The sequence below is a fragment of the Phascolarctos cinereus genome, unplaced genomic scaffold (genome assembly GCF_003287225.1).
Source record: "Phascolarctos cinereus isolate Bilbo 61053 unplaced genomic scaffold, phaCin_HiC Scaffold_9;HRSCAF=440, whole genome shotgun sequence".
Lineage (NCBI taxonomy): Eukaryota > Metazoa > Chordata > Mammalia > Diprotodontia > Phascolarctidae > Phascolarctos > Phascolarctos cinereus.
This window is the reverse complement of record NW_027556402.1, coordinates 135,509,138-135,527,975: the sequence shown is the minus strand read 5'-3', so window position 1 is coordinate 135,527,975 and position 18,838 is coordinate 135,509,138. Positions and strand designations below refer to the sequence as shown.

Sequence of the window (18,838 nt, the reverse complement as noted above, 5' to 3'; positions counted from 1 at the left end):
ATTAAAAGGAAGAGAAGAAAGCTGAAACTAAGCAGAATTGGTTTTTGAGTTTCTTTTATTTGTTTTAAGAATAGGAACTTGTAAGGCCTCTTAGAGAAATTTACCTAAGCTGGATGTCTAAAGCAAAACTAAATCTGGGCATACCATTTAGATGACAGAACAAGCACCTTTGGGAAAACAGTCAGTGAAGGGTTAACCGTTGTTTCTAGTCACACCATAAGGACCTTGCTTCCTACATTTTCTAGGGTCTGCATTGGCAATGAAGCAGAATGGGATTAATATCAGAAATGTATGCATTTATCTGTATGCCTCTGATAGGATAAGTCAACTAAACAAAAAAAAATGATTTCCTCATCTGTAAAGTGCAAATAATAATGCTTGCAATGTCTACCTTGTGAGCAAAGAAATTTGTAAATTATGAATAGTCATAAAGTATGAATGAGCAATATTATTACCTGTTCATAGTTTATGCCTCTAAGATTCCTCTAATTGTAATGGATTAGATCTCCTGTTCTAGAAAGTTGGTTTGGAAAATGATTTGGATGAATTATTTTGTAGGACAGGAACTAAATTGAAGTAAAGGGCACCAGGCAGTCCCCAGGTTCCCAGTACAGCAAGGCCTTTTACAAGTCTAGAAACACCTTTCATCCCATTATCCTCTCTTCTTCACAAAAGTATCCTAATGATCCTCCTTGATCTTTTGTTAATCTTCAGTCTCTTTCCATTTACTTCAGTATTTCCTGAAAACACACCCACATCTGTCCCATTCTCAAAATCAAAACAACAATGACAAGGATGACAATGACAACAAAAACAACCCTATCATTTGATCCTACCATTCCAGGAAGCTATCACCCTACATTTTCTCCCTACCTTTCTCAGTTAAACTTCTCAAGAAAGCCGTTTGTCCCTCTTGCCTCTATTTTTTCCCTCTCATTCTCTTCTAAACTCTATGCAATCTGGCTTCTGACCTCATCATTCAATTGAAATTATTCTTTTCAAAATAACCAATTGCTAAATGAAAGGCCTTTTAAAAAATTTCATCCTTCTTAACCTTTCTGCTACTATTCTTTGGTATACTTTGTCCTCTCCAGGTTTTCATATCATTTCTCTCTCACAGATCTCTTTTTGCATGTCTAACAGTACCCTCAGTTTCTTTTGATCTACCTCATCTGGATCATGTTGTATTTCTCAACATTCTTTCCTGTGCCTTTTTCTCTTCTCTCTCTAAAACATCTTGTTAGATGATCTCATCAGATCCCATAGTTTCAGTTATGAACTTTAAGCAGGTCATTCTCCAATCTCTACATCTAGAACTAATCTCTCTCCTGGAGCTTCAGACTCATATCAACAGTTCCTTCTTGAATATTTTTAATTGGATGCCTCATTGGTATCTAAAACAAACTCATTAACTTTCCTCTCTAAAGCCTTTCAGTCTTCCCAACTATTACTGTTGTTAAAAAGATTCTCACAGAGCCAATCTCTAACCTGAGAATGCTCAGAGCTTCACAAAACAGGCCTAGATATGGGAGTGTCAGTAATCAAGTAGTTTAATTAATCAGTTTCAAAGTGAGGAATCTTAGCTGAAGTAAAAGCACAGGTTATGTACTTAAATCACAAGTCAGCAAGGAGAGGGCAAGGTGGATTACAAATAATCATTTAGTGTTTTCCTAAAAAAAAAAAAGCAAACCACAAATCCCACAGTACAACAATTCTGGAGTCAAGTCATTGGGGGTTGTGAACACCTCCCATAGAGTACATAACCAGAGTTCTATAATGGGAACAGATTTTACTATCTTTGATTTGCTTCACTTAAGGTCCAGTGATTGTGAGAGTTGTCAGAGTTTTGTCAAGGGTACCATCATCCTTCCATTCACCCAGGCTCCCAAGTTTGGTGTTGTCCTCAATATATGTAATCTGTTGTCAAATATCATTTTTTCTAAGTTCAGAATAGTCCCATTATATCTCTTCTCTCTACTCACACAGTCACTACTCTAATATATACATTCATCATCTCAGGATTCGATTACTACAATAGCCTTCATTTTTAAAAAATTGTTAATTTATGGGAAAAAAAACCCAAATATTTCCATAACATAGCACAAAAAAAGATGATGGTACACACACATGTGTATGTATATATGTGTCTGTATAGATATGTAAAATTATCCTATGTATTTTTATTTATCAGTTCCTTCTCTGAAGGCAGATAACATCTTTCTTCATATGTCGTTCATACCTAATTTGGGTATTTGTAATAAACAAAATAAATTATTCACTCAAAGTCATTCTTAAAACAATATTGTTGTTACTATATACAATGTACTTGTGGTTCTACTTACTTTCCTTTTCATTATTTTGTGCAAGATTTTCATATTTTTTTAATTTATTTTTATTTTTTATTTTTTAACATGTGTTTTTAAAACTTTAGGTTACAAACTTTCTCCCTTCCTCCCTCCCACCCACTCTCATTGAAAAGGCAAGAATCCTGACACAGATTATAGATGTGTAGTCATGTAAAACCCTTCCATAGTAATCATGTTGTGAAAAACTAGGTATATTTCTCTTCATCTTATCCTACCCCCCCATTTATTCTACTCTCTCTTTTGAGCCTGTCCCTCCTCAGAAGTGTTTTCTCCTGATTATCCCCTCCCCCAATCTGTCCTCCCCTCTATCAACACCCTGCTCTCTTGTTCCCTCCCCCCCCCATTTCCCTGTAGGGTAGGTTAGATTTCCATACCTAATTGTGTATGTTATTCCCTCCTTAAGCCAAATCTGATGAGAATAAGATTCACTCATTCCCTCTCACCTTCCTGCATCTCCTCTCCACTGTAAAAGCCTTTTCTTGTCTGTTTCATATGAGATAATTTACCCCATTCTACTTCTTCCTTTCTCTTTCTTCCAGTATAATCCTCTCTCACCCCTGAATTTTATTTTCCAGATATCACCCCTTCATCTTCAACTCACCCTGTGCCCTGTATCTCTCTCTCTCTCTCTCTCTCTCTCTCTCTCTCTCTCTCTGTCTATACATACATGTAACTTTTTTTTTCCCTCCCACTACTCTAACACTGACAAAGGACTCATGAGTTACAAATATCATCTTTCCATGCAGGAATGTAAACAGTTCAACCTTAATAAGTCTCTTATGATTTCTCTTTCCTGTTTACCTCTTCATGTTCCACTTGAGTCCTGTATTTGAAAGTCAAATTTTCTATTCAGTGGTCTTTTCATCAAGAATGCTTGAAAGTCCTCTATTTCACTGAATTACCACTTTTTCCCTTTGAAGGATTATAGTCGGTTTGGCTGGTTAGGTGATTCTTGGTTGCAATCCAATCTCCTTTGCCCTCTGGAATACTATATTCCATGCCCTGTGGTCCTTTAATGTAGAAGCTGCTAAATCTTGTGTTATCCTGATTGTGTTTCCATAGTACTTGAATTGTTCCCTTCTGGCAGCTTGTAATATTTTCTCCTTGACCTGGGAACTCTGGAATTTGGCTATAATATTTCTAGGAGTTTTCCTTTGGGGATCTCTTCCAGGAGGAGATCTGTGGATTCTTTGAATTTCTATTTTGCCCTCTGGTTCTAATATATCAGGACAGTTTTCCTTGGCAATTTCTTGAAAGATGATGTCTAAGCTCTTTTTTTGATCATGGCTTTCAGATAGTCCAATAATTTTAAAATTCTCTCTCCTGGATCTATTTTCCAAGTCAGTTGTTTTTCCAATGAGATATTTCACATTGTTTTCTAATTTTTCATTCTTTTGGATTTGTTTTACAGTGCCTTGATTTTTCATATAGTTGAGAGCTTCCAGTTGCTCCATTCTGATTTTTAAAGAAGTGTTTTCTTCAGTAAGCTTTTGGACTTCCTTTTCCCTTTGGCCAATTTTGCTTTTTAAGGGCATTTTTTCTCCTCATTGGCTTTTTGGACCTCTTTTGCCATTTGGTTTAGGCTATTTTTTAAGGTGTTATTTCCTTCAGTATTTTTTTGGGTCTCCTTTAGCATCACTCTCAATTTTTCCTCTACTCTTGCTTGTTTCTCAAAATCCTTTTTGAGCTCTTCCATGGTTTGGGGCCAATTCATATTTTTCTTGGAGGCTTTGGATGTAAGAGCTTTGGCTTCGTTTTCTGCTTCTGGTTGTGTGTTTTGATCTTCTTTGTCACCAAAGTAAGATAATATAGTCTGACTCTTTTTGTGCTGCTTGCTCATGATCCCGGCCAATTACTTGATTTATAAACTCTTTGTTAAGGCAAGGGTCTGTTTCCAGTGTGGAGAATGTACTGTCTCAAGATTCAGGGGGTTTGCGCAGATGTTTTCAGAGATACTTCTAGGGACCTGTAAATCTTCAGTTCTTCCAAGGTGCTATGATCAAGGGTGAGGTGTTTAGTCCTTTCCCGTCCTGTGCTGTGCTCTATGAGTGATTACAAGAACTCTTATCTGTCTTGGAACTGTGAGGAGGATTTCCTCTCTACAGCCACTACAAGTTCCACCATGCCAGCACTCCTCCTCGCCCCAGGACTGCCACCCAAAACTGTGACCTAGGTCTGAGAATGGGCAAAGCAAGAGAATCCTACACCAGCAGAGAGATCCCTGCAATCCCCTCTGATCAGCCACTCAGTTGCCCCTCAGTCTGTGGTACAGAAGCTCAGGAGGCCTGGGGCCCAGCTCGGAGAATGGGGCTGGGACTCTGGACTTTTCCCTTACCGTAGAAACAGACTTTTCCTACTAACCTTATAAGTTGTCTTTGGTGTTCATGGGTTGATAAGTTTGGAAACCACCACAGCTGTCCATGATTCAGTCCTCTGAGGCCTGCTCCAGGTTCACCGTGGCCTGTGCACCCATGCCAAACTGCACTCCTCTCCCAGACTTTTGCAATAAAACTTTGTGATCAACTATCCAGGTTGTCTTGGGCTGAAAATTTGTTTCACCTTGTCTTTCTGTGGGTTCTGCTGCCTGAGAATTTGTTTAGAGCCATTTTTTATAGGTATTTGGAAGGGTTTGGCGGAGAGTTCAAGCAAGTCATTGCTTTTACTCTGCCATCTTGGCTACGCCCCCTATATTTTTTCTAAAATTACTGAGCTCATGATTTCTTATAGCACAGCAATATCTCATTACAATCATATATTACAACCTGTGCAGCCATTCCCCAGTTGATAGGCATCCCTGCAATGTCCAGTTCTTTGCCATGATAAAGAGAGCTGCTATAAATATTCTAGAATATATTGTTTCTTTTCTTTTTTTGCTCCCTAATCATCTTTGGAAATAGAATAAGTAGTGGCATTGCTACCCTTCTAATGGCTAACCTCAAGTCTGTCCCCATTTCCATTTACCCTCCAATTAGCAACCAAAATAATTTTCCCCAAAGTGTTGCTCTAACCTTGTAACACACCACTCATACACACTCAATAAACACCAAGGACTCAACATTATCTTTAGAATCAAATGAAAATATTTTGTTTTGCATTCAGGGACCTTCTCAAGCTTGTCTCTACCTTTTTTCCCCTTTGTACCCTTTAGCATCCTCTACATATTCTAAGCTCCAGTGAAAATGGCCTCTCCTATTCCTTGAACACATAATTTTATCTCTCAACTATGCCTTTGTATAAATGGTTTTACACATCTGAAATGTTCTCACTCCTTACCTCAACCTCCTACATTTCCTGTATTCCTTTTAAATTCAGTTCAACTCACCTTCTGTTGGGAACCTTCAGCCTATCCCAACCTTCCCCCACTGCTAATGTCTTCCCTATAGCATTGATGTCCAATTTTAATATACACAAAACACATATGTAATATACATATGTATACATATGTATGTGTGTATATATTGTACATATATGTATGTGTGTGTGTGTGTGTGTATATATATGCATAAAACTTTTTTGAACAATGTCTTTACCATTAGAATGTAAGTTCCTTTAACACAGGGATCATATGTTTGCCTTTCTTTGTATTCCTAGCACTAACACAATGCATGGAAAATAGTAAGTACTTAATTAAATGCTTGCTGATTTCTGATTTCTTTGATTTGGCTTGACTTACCTTAATATTCTTCACAGTTTGGATGAAGTACTTTCTAATAGCAACATCATCACACTGTACCCTCACTATATCTGACCTTTTCCTAACTTTTGTTATTAGCTTTTTAAAAGAATGATAATTTATTCATTAACAATGAGGAATATTGTCTCCATAAAGAGTATATCTGTGTTTACTGGCCATCATTTTTTCCACTATTAAAGGACCTAAAAATCTTTGTCATTTGTCAGAAGGTTGTTTGGGAAACATTCTTTGAACAAAGTAATTGAATGGCCTTACAGGGTACTTTAATCAAGATATATGAGGATAAATATATTATACAAAGTGACACATAGGTTAGTTTAACAAACATGATATTTCTGGAAAATATGGGCATACATTGATAAATATTTAGCTTTTAATGGCATTTTTTATGATTCCCTAAGAATCATAAGAAATTCTAACATATCGCAATTTTTAGTTATTAATTTAACTTGCATTATATATAGCAAGAAAGAGAATTTACATTATTGATTACAAATTAGAGGTAGCACATTATTTTATATAAATCGTGACTGATCGACTTCAAAGAAAATTTCAAACCTAAACAACTTAACCAAAATAGGCCACCAGGTAGCATGGATTTTTTGGTCTGAAACCAGTTCACTAAACATATTCTAGTCATTAATGTGTTATTTATGGTGTCAACAATAATAAATGGTATGGTCTGTCCTGGAAATGTAGGAAACAATTTAAGAAATTTAGGTGAATTGAACAAGGTCACTAATGTATTTAGGAAAGCCAGGAACATAGCCCAGGCCCTGTGCCTACAGATGCAGGGGTTGTTTTACTACAATATGGTTTCCCATCCAGGACTCTTTTTCTATTCCTCTATTCCTCTATTCCTATTCCTTCTCTTATCTTATCTCTTATCTTGACTAATATATCAGTTTTTCCTGAAATGACTATTTCATAGAAAATATGTTTTGCTTTTATTTTTAAGGCCACTAGAGGTATGGATTCTCCTGTGGTCAATAAATGGCTAACTGCACTCTAATTATATAAATCTTACTAAGAAATTCTTCAAGCTCCATGAAGTTATGGATCATAAACAATTCTCACCACTTTGTTAAGACATTAAGATTTCATTGTCTCTGTTACCTGTAATTTTTTTTTTTAATAATTCATCAACTGGAGTGGTAAGGAGGAATCAAATGATTAGGGGACTTATAATCAACTCCCCTCACTCCAAGCTACAAATAATACTTTGCATTTATGTGATGCTTGCTCCCTTAAAAATGCTATCTATTCTTCAATTTACAACATTCCAATGAAAAAGCTTAAAATATCAAACATTGTTACAAAATTGAGAAAACTAAAGTGCACGGAATTTAGATATCTTGTACATAGACACAGTGTTTATAATATAGCCTTGGCTTACAGACAATTTTTTTCTCATTATACCATAGATCATTGTGAAAGACAAGTCTTCATCAAATATTTATAAAGCAGTTTTCTGTGAGTCAACTTATAAGAATCATCAAACTCTAAATGATAAGCTTTAATATCTGTTGCATAAGGAAGAGTTCGGTTGCATTGCCATATTCCATGATTTGTTAGGAAATTTTCATCTGAAACTTAAAAAAAAGCAATTATTAGAAAGCTATATTATTAAATTAATTTTAAAAGTTTATTTTATATTTATTTATGCCAAATATTCAGATAAACATGGATAATTATGTTTGTTTGTTTGTTTAACTACCATATATCTTAGAGGTATTGTGTTCCCTTTCCTTACAGGAAAAAAGGCTAAATTTTAAGAAAAGGCTAAATTATCAGTTTACCAAGTATGTCATATTGGTGATTCATTTCTTGTATAGGCTGGAATAAGTGCCTGCTGAGTTTCCTTATAACTCTTAAAGTCTATGATTCTGTGAAATATAGCTTGTAGACTCTAATAAGCAGTCTTTGAAACCTTGTAACTAAATTATTTATATCATAAAAGCCGTTATGTCAAAGTCATTAGGCTTTGGCATTTTTCTGTTCATTAGCTCTGCAAAAAGTGAATCACAACAATTTTTGCGTCCTTTATGTTTATTGGGCTTGTAGAAAGAAAGTTTTTTTTTAAATGGGACTATATTTTAAGGCAATTTTATTTCATACATTTCACTTAAATACATACAATAGTATATTCAAGACTTTGAATCCTTGTACTGACTATTTTAAAAAGAAAATTATTTATGTCTATTGACTCAACCTCATGAACCTAGCAGTTTATAATAACATACACCTTCATTAAAGAGTTGAAAAGGTCTAAGAAACTTGGCAAAAGACATTAAGGGAAGTGTATTAGAATATTTATAAGTCCTCAAAAGATCTTTGAGTGCTTTGGCAAAGGCAAATAAAACTAACAGTAGTGAGGAATTCTTGAACTTGTGAAGAGGAAAAAGGGAATGGGTCTAAGATAATTTGGCAACCTAGAAAGCAGCAGTCAATTTAAGAGAATAAATCCATTAAGTAACACTCTGATCATCTTCTTGAAAACTACAGAGAAAAAGGAAGTAAAACAAGCCAATCATCTGCAGGATTAGTTAAATCAACTGGTTTTTTTTCTGTTTCTATTTTCCCTTTTTTGTGTAAAATATTAGAAAATAATGTGAATGATTTGAATGTTTCAAATGGAAACAACAACAAAACAATAGAAGTAGAATATGAAGAATGGATAACAACCAAGGTTGGACCAAAGAAGAAATATGAAAATACATGTTCTGCTGCCTTTTTTTTTTTTTTACAAAAGCAGGTTCTGTGGAGGTGAAACAACAAATGATGTTGGAGTTGTTCTAGGTGTTGATTGATTTTGCTTCATTTTTCCCCTTCTTCCTCTTTAAAAAATTCTTTGTGGTAATTTGTGACTTACTAGAAGAGAGTAGAGAGAAGATAATAGGGGGAAAGGTAGGTGAGGTAAAAACAAAAGATATGAATGAAATCATTAAAATGATATGCAACAGAAGAAAGAATGATAATAGACTGAGTGCCATACTGCACTGAAATGTACAGTGACTTAGTGAGACACTTTAGCCAAATGTTTAGATGAAAAGAGTTTTGAGTAATGTGCAAAAATTATGCAAAACAAAAAGGGATAAACAGGTTCTATATTAAAGGACAGAATGCCTACTTTAATAAATCTATTAATGTACTAAAGTATACAATAAAAAGATATTTAAAGTATCCACTCTACTTATTCCTCAATTCTACCATTTGCTAATATATAATTTTAGTATATTTCTAATTTATTTGTATCAGAAGATAGTATTTAGATATCATTATAGATGAAATGAAGAAGAAATGGAAGAAATAATTCCTAAGAACTGCATTTGAGTAAAATTTGATATTGAGTCTTTAGTCTTAATTATCTGTAGGTAGAATGTATATGGGGAGACGCCACCTCACTATACTCTCCAAGCCAAGTCACCTGTATTAGGTCTAAGACAGTGGTTGAGGGTGCTGAAAGTTGAAGCATATAGAGTAGGATGAACATGCATTCTTATTTAGCTATGACTCTGACTACATACCACAGCCAAACACAGCTAATTTGGAAATTATTATTTTCTTTCTCGTTTTGCCTCCACAAGCAAGAATAATTTAGCATTTAACATTTGTGTGTATACAAACACAGATATATGTGGGTTTCTCTATGTGTATATGTGTGTGAATAAATTTATGTTTATTATATACATATTATATTTATTATATACATATATAATATTTGTGTGCTATATACATGTGAGTGTGTATATGTGTATGTGCGTGTGTGTGTGCATGTATGTGTGTGTGTGTGTACATGTAAATCATTGTGTTGGTTTCCATTTTTATGGACATACATTTGATGTTATGCAAGCCCCATTTTATTTCTGTACCATTTTACATTTAGACTTTACCTCTGATATGTAAGGATGCAATATTTCATTTTTTTAAAATTAATTTATTTTGAATTATCAACAATTGCTTCCATAAGCTTTTGAGTTTTAAATTTTTCTCCCCCTCCTTTCCCACCTCCCTTCCCAAGATGGTACACAATCTGATATAGACTATACATATATATTCCTATTAAATATATTTTCACATTAGTGATGTTATAAGTAAGAATTAGAACCAATAGGAGGAACCACCAGAAAGAGGAAACAAAGCACAACAGAAGAAAAAAAAATAGTATCCTTCCATCTTCATTCAAACTCCATAGTTCTTTCTTCTTTGTGGATAGCATTTTCCATCACAAGGCTTTTGGAGATGTCTTAGATCCTTGTATTGCTAAGAAAGGTTAAGTTTATCAATGTTAGTCATTGCACGATGTGGCTACTGCTGCGTACGATGTTCTCCTGATTCTGCTCACTTCTCTCAGCATCAGACCATACAAGTCTTTCCAGGTTTTTCTAAAGTCAGCCTGTTCATCATTTCTTATAGTACAATAGTATTCCATTACATTCATATACCACAACTTGTTCAGCTATTTCCCAATTGATGGGCATCCTCTCAATTTCCAATTCTTTGCCACCAAAAAAGAACTGCTATAAATATATTTGAGCATGTGTGTCCTTTTCCCATTTGTATGATCTCTCTGGGATATAGCCCTAGAAGTGCTATTGCTGGGTCAAAGGGTATGCATATTTTTATAGCCTTTTGGGCATAGTTCCAAATTGCTCTCAAAAATGGTTGGGATCATTTCACAACTCCACCAACAATGAGTTAGTGTTCCAGTTTCCCCACATCTTCTCCAATATTTATCATTTTCATGTTTTGTCATCTTGGCCAATCTGATAGGCTTGATGTGTTACCTCAGAGTTGTTTTGATTTGAATTTCTCTAATCAATAGTGATTTAGAGCATTTTTTCATATGATTTAGATGGCTTTAATTTCTTCATCTGAGAACTGCCTGTTCATATCCTTTGACCACTTATCAATTGGGGAATGACTTGTATTCTTACAAATTTGACTTAATTCTCTATATATTTTAGAAATGAGGCCCTTATCAGAGAGACTGTTTGTAAAAATTCTTTCCCAATTTTCTACTTTCTTTCTAATCTTTGTTGCATTGGCTTTGTTTGTGCAAAAACTTTTCAATTTAATGTAATCAAAGTTATCCATTTCTTTTTGTAATGTTCTCTATCTCCTGCTTGGTCATGAATTCTGTTCTCCATAAATCTGATAGGTAAACTATTCCTTGCTCTCCCAGTTTGCTTATAGTATCAGTCTTTATTTCTAAATCATGAACCCATTTTGACTTTATTTTGGTATGTGGTGTGAGATTTTGATCTATGCCTACTTTCTGCCATACTCTTTTTAAGTTTTTCCAGCAGTTTTTGTCAAAGAGTGGGTTCAAGAATGTAATATTTTAAGTGATGTCCAATTTAAATATATTCAGTGAGGAATCCATATTTATGAAGTTTATTTGGAACTGGGATTCCTAACAATTTTTTTTATTAGAGTAAATTATATTTGATAGAAACATGTAACTAAGGATCAGAAAGGCAGCTGTCAATTGAATAACAAAGCAGTAATCATAAAGTAGAAGTAATTAGACATTATAGGAGGCAATCAGTCAATAAACATTTATTAAGCACCTGTTATGTGGTAGGCGCTGTGCGCTGGACATGCTCACTGGAGAGAGCATGTGCTTGAAGTCAGATGACTTGGTTTTAATTCCTAGATATTTCATTTGACCTTAGAGGCTCAAACTAAGTTTTTTATTTTCATCTTCACAGTACATATGTTTACACTGAACATCACACAGATTTGTGAGGAAAAATGCTTTATTAATTTGAAAATACCATATGGTCATGAGCAATTATTGAGTGTATTTCTCACACCCAATACAACCGATTCCCAGGAGTTTTGGAAATTTTAGTTTTCCCATTATGAAACAAAGGAAACTATCTCCTCTTATTCTTAGAGAATATTTTAATGTACAATTTCATATCTATTTAATTCAACTCAGAGTGCTTTCGAATATTACCTAAATACTTGCGTGAAAGTTTTAAAATGTATGTTGGGAATCAACTTTTGATTTATAATACCAAACAACTTATTTTGTGACTAAAGTATTTTTAATTGATATAATTTAATGGTGGCTTTTTATCATATATACACAGTCATGATATCATTATTTCCCTGGTTGTTTAAAATATAGAAGTTTATTTGAATTAAATCTATCAGAGTAAAAATAATATGGAAGAAAAAAAGACTAACAAGTACATTTTATGTTGCTATTTAAAATACCTTCTTTCTCAGAATGTATCAGTTACTATTTTATATAATCTGCCTCTGTCTGTAACTGATATATGACATTCTTTGGATTTTACACTGTATATTTAATGCAGCCACCAGGTGGTGCACCTGTAAAGCCTGTTGCTAGAGATATTTCTGTCCTGTCTTTTTAGTCCTATACTCATTGGGCAGTCGAAATTGACAATGACCTAATGTGGTGTGATTTGATTATAAAAACACTGGGATGATTCCATACCCATGAATTCTTCCTATCCCAGCTGACAAATGTTAAAAATGGTATCAGTACCATTTATTAACACTTTAATCCAGATTAGATCTCAATTATTCTGAGCAAGATTAATAATTTTAGAAGTTATATTTCTGCCCAAATTGGCTGTTTCTAATAGAAGAAAGGAAGGGATAGTTCATATCACTAACATTAAGGAAATGTGAATTAAAACAACCATGAGGCTTTATGTTACACCTATCAGCTTGACAGAAATTAAAATGGAAAAAAATATTGCAAAGGCTACGCCATGAGAAGACAAGAATATTAATCTATTTTGGGAATATCAATTATTCTAACTACTCTATAAATTAATATTGATTTGTGCTAAAGTAAGTATAGACACCAATGAGATCAAAGCCATAGATGAAATGCACACACACACACACGCATGTATACACACACATATATACATATATATATACAAATATGCACACATGCATATATTCACATACATATAGACACATATATCTCTTTATTTATATATACAAATAGATGAGAGATTAGATAGATACACATATATGTATATACATATGTGCATATGTATCCTTGATTTTTATAGTAGTAAGAACTAGGAGAAAAGTTGGCATCTACATTTTGGGGAATGGCTGAGCAGAGTAAAGCATAGTATATAAATGGAATGAAATGATACTGGTCCATAAAAAATGAAGACTATTGCTTTTACGGATAAACTTTGGAAGACTTTTAGATTCCAAATGAAGTAAGTTGGACCAGGAAAATCATATCCATAATGACTGCAATAACACACAGAAAAATACCAGTGAATGACTTTATGACTCTGATCGGTATAACCAAGTATGACCCCAGAGGACTGAAAGTTAAGCATGCCTCCTTGTTCTTTGCTGAAAGATCATGGACTCTATGTGTAGAATGTTGAGTACATTTAAATATATGATTAATTTGTTTTTGCTTAAGTTTACTAAATTGTTATATGATAGAATTCTTGGGATAAAGGAGAAGGCATTAGAAAGTGAAGAAAATTATACATATCTAATGGTATATATGTATACATATGAGTATATATGTATCCACACACACATATAATTATGTTTAATAACATATTCTATTATACTCTTACTGTAAACTGTTTTACATATCATACGTATCAACCTAATGGTGGGGCTTTGACTTGGTATCCGAAGGAGAGCTCGAAAGAATTGTTTGCCTGAGAGGAGAAAAGGAGCTGTCATCATCAACATGATAAAATGTGAAAAGGGACTTTTAAATACAAACTTTGTCCATTTGTCAAAATTTTGTCACAGATTAGCTATAGCTCTTTTTGATGCAGTTTGCTCAGAAAACTGGATATCTTTAAAAATATATCTACTGAAATCTCTGTTTTGTTCTAAAATACACAATTAGTTTATTTTTAGACATTAAATGGTTCTCTATAGATACATATATATTTGTATTTTTATCTATCAATCTATCTACCTCTTCTGTCTATCCACATCCATACATGCTCCATTCTGTATCTGATCCATTCTTGATTCCACTGAGAAAGTAGTGCCAAACAGATTAAATGTAATGAAATACTAATTTCATCATCATTTTCTCCTGTCCTTGAACCGTCAGTGTATCCCTAAAGAAACACATACACATCTCTGAACAGATTAATATAATGACACACTTTGATCGTGCTCTTCTCTTGAGCAAAAACATACAATGGTTCCCTATTGAACTACTGATCATAAAAAATCCATTTGTCCCCAACTTCTCACACACCCCTAAATCCTGCTCCATTCTTCTGATATAACCATATTGAACATGCCTCCCAATATTCTCTTCTGTTTCAAAGAGGTTTGCCTCATAGTCCGTTGAGTTTAGCCTGAATATTTTCACTTTGATGACGTTGATGTTGTTCCCTCCACTTGTGAGTGCCCTTCCTATAAAAAGCCTACTCATTTTCCAAGGCCAAGCCTGTCGTAAAACTTTCCCTTGTAGGTTTTCCTAACTTAGCAATAAGTAATTAAGCATCAGAAAGGTGAATCCCAAATGGATTCGTTCTCAAATTACAAAATGGCAGTCATAAAGACAAAGTAGAGGCAATTTGGTCTTTTGGAAAAAGCAAGGAACTCTGAGGCAATAAACTTGATTTGGAATCTTAGACTTTCCATTTAACTCTTCAGTAACGCTAATAGTCATGCCTAGAATAGTGTTGCTAAGTGTTGCTTAGCACCTCCTTTAACAAAATATTTTGTGTATTAGTTTTGTCTTTCTAGCCAGACTATAAGGTCTAGTTACATTCCTGAGGCAATGGTAATCATATAATATGTACTAAATGATTTTTTAAATTCATTTAAGTTACATTCCTGAGGCAATGATGATCATATAATATGTACTAAATGATTTTTTAAATTCATTTACTTGAAAGGTAGAAATTTCAGTCGATTATAAAAATGTTACTAATTCTCTGAGCATAAGGAATCTTGATATAATAGAAGGAATACTAGATTTAAAATTTGAAAATCTTGATTTCTGTCTCCCTCTCCACTTTACTACTTGCCAGCTGTCAGTCACTTCAGCTTCTTGTGTCTTTATTTCCTTTCCTTTCACTAAATATGTCACAGGATTATTTGGAGAAAAAAAATTGTCAGCTGTAAAACTATTTATATTTGATCTAGTATAAGTATTATTATTATTATTATTATTATTATTATTATTATTATTATTATTTTATGCCCCACATTAGAAAGGGGGGGAAATTGAAACAATCTTGAATTTTCTCCATTCTTTACAGTGTTAGAAGATGACTTAGAAATAACTTTTTTCCCCCATAAAAAACAAGTAAATGTATAAAAGAGAATACTGAAACAGAACAAGGTTTACATCACAAAGCATTGTTCTGCAAAACTGTAAAAAGAAAAAATTCAATGAAACCCCAGCCTGATTCTCTGAATTTCTCTATCTACTTCAAAACTATTGGTCTTATGTGATACTATTGCCCTGGCTCTAAGTAATGTCACCAGAGTGAAATCCAGAGGATGTTACACACACACACACACACACACACATACACACACACACACACACACACACTCATGTGTGTGTATGTATGTATATATACATAAATGTATATATATGTATATATACACTTCCAAAGTTTTAGTTCCCTGATATATAGAATTTACATATTTATTTAAAGCTTAAATACCCAAATCTTCACATTTGAATTAAATTGTCATGTATCAAAATACACATATGTACATATCCATCTATCTACCTATCTATCTATCTATCTATCTATCTATCTATCTATCTATCTATCTGTCTATCTATGTTGATATATACATAGTTATCAGAGAGAGGTAAAGAAAACCTTGGTTCAATTCCACCTCTGAAACTAAATGAGTGGCTAGGTAAGTTATGTAAGTATCCCAAATTTGTCTACCAAATTAAAAATGGATCTGAAATGCTGAAGGAACATACTTTATATTTGAAGTTCCTCAAGGAATTGAACAGATCTTCCTTCTATTCACACATTCATATATATAAGAATAACTTGGGAAACAAATTAATCATCATTCTCCTTGTGGTTGCAGCAATACTGCATTTTCCCATGAATATTACATAATAATGACTAGGCTATGTTTGCAGATTAGCGGGGTAGTGAGATCCCCATAATTCTGAAAGCTGTTCCTTTAGAATTTTAAAGTATATATTTATTCAGTTTTGATTAAGAGCTCACTTTGTTCAATTGTCACCTACATTTTTACTCAAAACTTTTAAATTTATTTTTAATTTAAACATTAATATTCATCATTTAGTTTGAAAAGGTTTATAAAGAATGACAAAAAGTCACTTCACAAAATGTCTTTTTGCATATATTGTTTTTTTCTTCCTACTCACTACCTCTGTTGGTTTAACTGTCATCTCTTGATCTATACAAACATTCAGAGGTCTATAATAATGCCAGGCTAAAATAGGTGTAAATAACATCACAAAAATATAAAAAGTTAAATTTCTAGTGCAAATAATATTTCATCTTCATTTACTAACAGTCAAGTGGTATCTTAGACAGCAATCCAAAACTGACTGAATATCACTGGATAGAGTCATGGAGGTAATTTTACTTCTAAAGAAGAAAACTTGTTTCTTATATCTTATGTGATTCAAAATAGTTTGAAGATGCAATTTTAATTTTTCCTCAAAAATTCAGTCTTGAAGTTTCATAGCTGAAATCTTCCAGATGTCATCTCAAATGCCTCCCACCTTTTTTTTATTTTAAGGGAAACTGGAAATGTTTGAAATGTTTTTATGACTTTAAACTACTATATATGCTAGTAAGAAATGTTATTCTATTACAATTGCACACTTCTCTCTTTGGAAACATAATTTTACAACAATATGGAAACTGATTAAGGGATAATAAATTTAAAATATTTTATATAAGTCTCTGCACAGGATTTTGAATTAGATAAATCCTCCTCACCCTTCTTTATGGTTATCTGAACCCATATTTCTCAATTACTAAAGGAAATTCATAAGAAATGATCATCATTTGCATTATTGTTGGCTATGATCTAATTTGTGGTTGAAGAAATATTATGAATTACTTTTCTTTTAATCATATGCTTACATTTTTAAAATTCAATTTTATTTTCATCTCTGAACTTTGTCACTCTTGTGTATTGAGAAAGCAAGAAAAGCAAAACCCATTATGAATATGCATAATCAGTCAAAATAAATTCCCATATTAGCTAGTGTGCATATGTGATATTTATGACAGTACAGTATGTATATATGTATATGTAGGTATGTATGCATGTATGGATGCCTTAATCTACACTCTCTCTCTGGAGATTCATAGCTTGTTTCAGAACACAAATATATTCATTTTCAAAGTTCATGTGAAGATGCATGCATTTCTAATAACACATCTTTTAATCTGAGTACATTAAAACATTTAGAAATGCTCAGTATTGTACGCGTCACAGACCTCACCATGAACTTTGACTTCATAGCTTTGAAATAGATACGTTTGTTGCAATAATGGATGGTAATATTTCTTCTTAACCAACCATAACTCATCTCCACTTACCACCTCTCTCAAAAAAAAAAAAAGCACTGTATGACTAGTGTGAGTGGCAGAATTCAAATCTCCTTGTGACTTAATTGTTTCAATGACAAGGTATCACTGTAAGCTACAAAGACTAATAAAATGTAGGGAGGCACACTGAAGTATTCAGTGGTTTTTCTTCATAAAAAAAAACGTGAATTTTAAAAAGTACCTTGAGAAAGAGGAAGGTTTAGAGATTTCACTGTCAGAAATTTTATCTGGGGCTAATGATCAAATTTATATAGCAAATAATATAATTCAGGATTTAATTATTTGACAATATTAAAAATATATGTTTTGTATCATGAATCACTATTGATTTCTTTATAAATAGTAAATGTGGGTCCCACTTATGGAAAAAATAAAAGATAATATCAAAAAATTTTTAAGACAAGCACAGTACTCCTTTAACTACAAATCAAGAAGCCCTAGTGAAAGAAGGGGAATAAAAAACAAAATAAAACTCACCTTGTCCACGATACATATCTGCTTTCTGGTTTGAGCATCAAGGATTTCTATCTCAAAGTGAGTAGATTTTGAATGTTTGACAGCTGGAGTTGGTTTCAGTCCACCAGCAGACAGTACAAGTTGTGATAAAACATGAAAATTCCTCATTTCATTCTTCAGTATGGGCTGTATAGCTCCTTGGGCAAATATTTCCCTCTTTCTATCTGTAGCAGAGGGCTTGCTCCTTTTGAACATTGTGAAAACTAGCAGGAGACTCTGTCCTGTCAACACAGGACACTTCCAAATGTGTTCCCTTTGCATCAGTTAAATACAGCTGATGAAACCCTCAAAGGTCAAGTGACATGCCATTTCAAGAGTCTAGTTTTATTTAGCAGACCTGAAAACAATGACTGATCTATTTCTATATATAACATGCTGTTATGAATTGCTCTAATATTGTAAAGGTTTCTTTACTAACATTTGAAACATTTTTTGCTTTGAACTTTTATCTTACTTTGTTAATTTGACAGATAGTTACTGAAATTCTGGGACAAGAACAGAATTAGAAACACAATGAATGCATGCCATTTCTGATTTGGGGGTGCTTAAATAGTAACAATGCACATGTGTGCATGAGATTGTTAACATGATCCACACCAACGATTTTAATCATGTAGGGTATTTCTAATGTCAAAATTTTATCTACAAAAACAAAAAAATCTGTGAAATGTGTATGGGCTTAGACAGTT

At 33.3% G+C, this 18,838-nt stretch overlaps 1 protein-coding gene across 3 annotated transcripts in view; it reads right to left on the bottom strand.

Annotated features, from left to right (window-relative positions):
* The window catches only part of TECRL (trans-2,3-enoyl-CoA reductase like), a 192,607-nt gene extending 174,206 nt beyond the window's left edge, over positions 1–18,401 (bottom strand). For 2 of the 3 annotated variants that reach the window (XM_020999841.2, XM_020999842.2), the window contains exon 1: positions 18,111–18,401. In XM_020999841.2, the coding sequence (XP_020855500.1) occupies positions 18,111–18,344 (234 nt within the window). In that variant the 5' untranslated portion in view covers positions 18,345–18,401. The remainder of the gene's footprint in view (positions 1–18,110) is intronic. The other variant, XM_078148279.1, reaches the window with a different exon arrangement.
* Between the last annotated feature and the right edge of the window lie 437 nt (positions 18,402–18,838).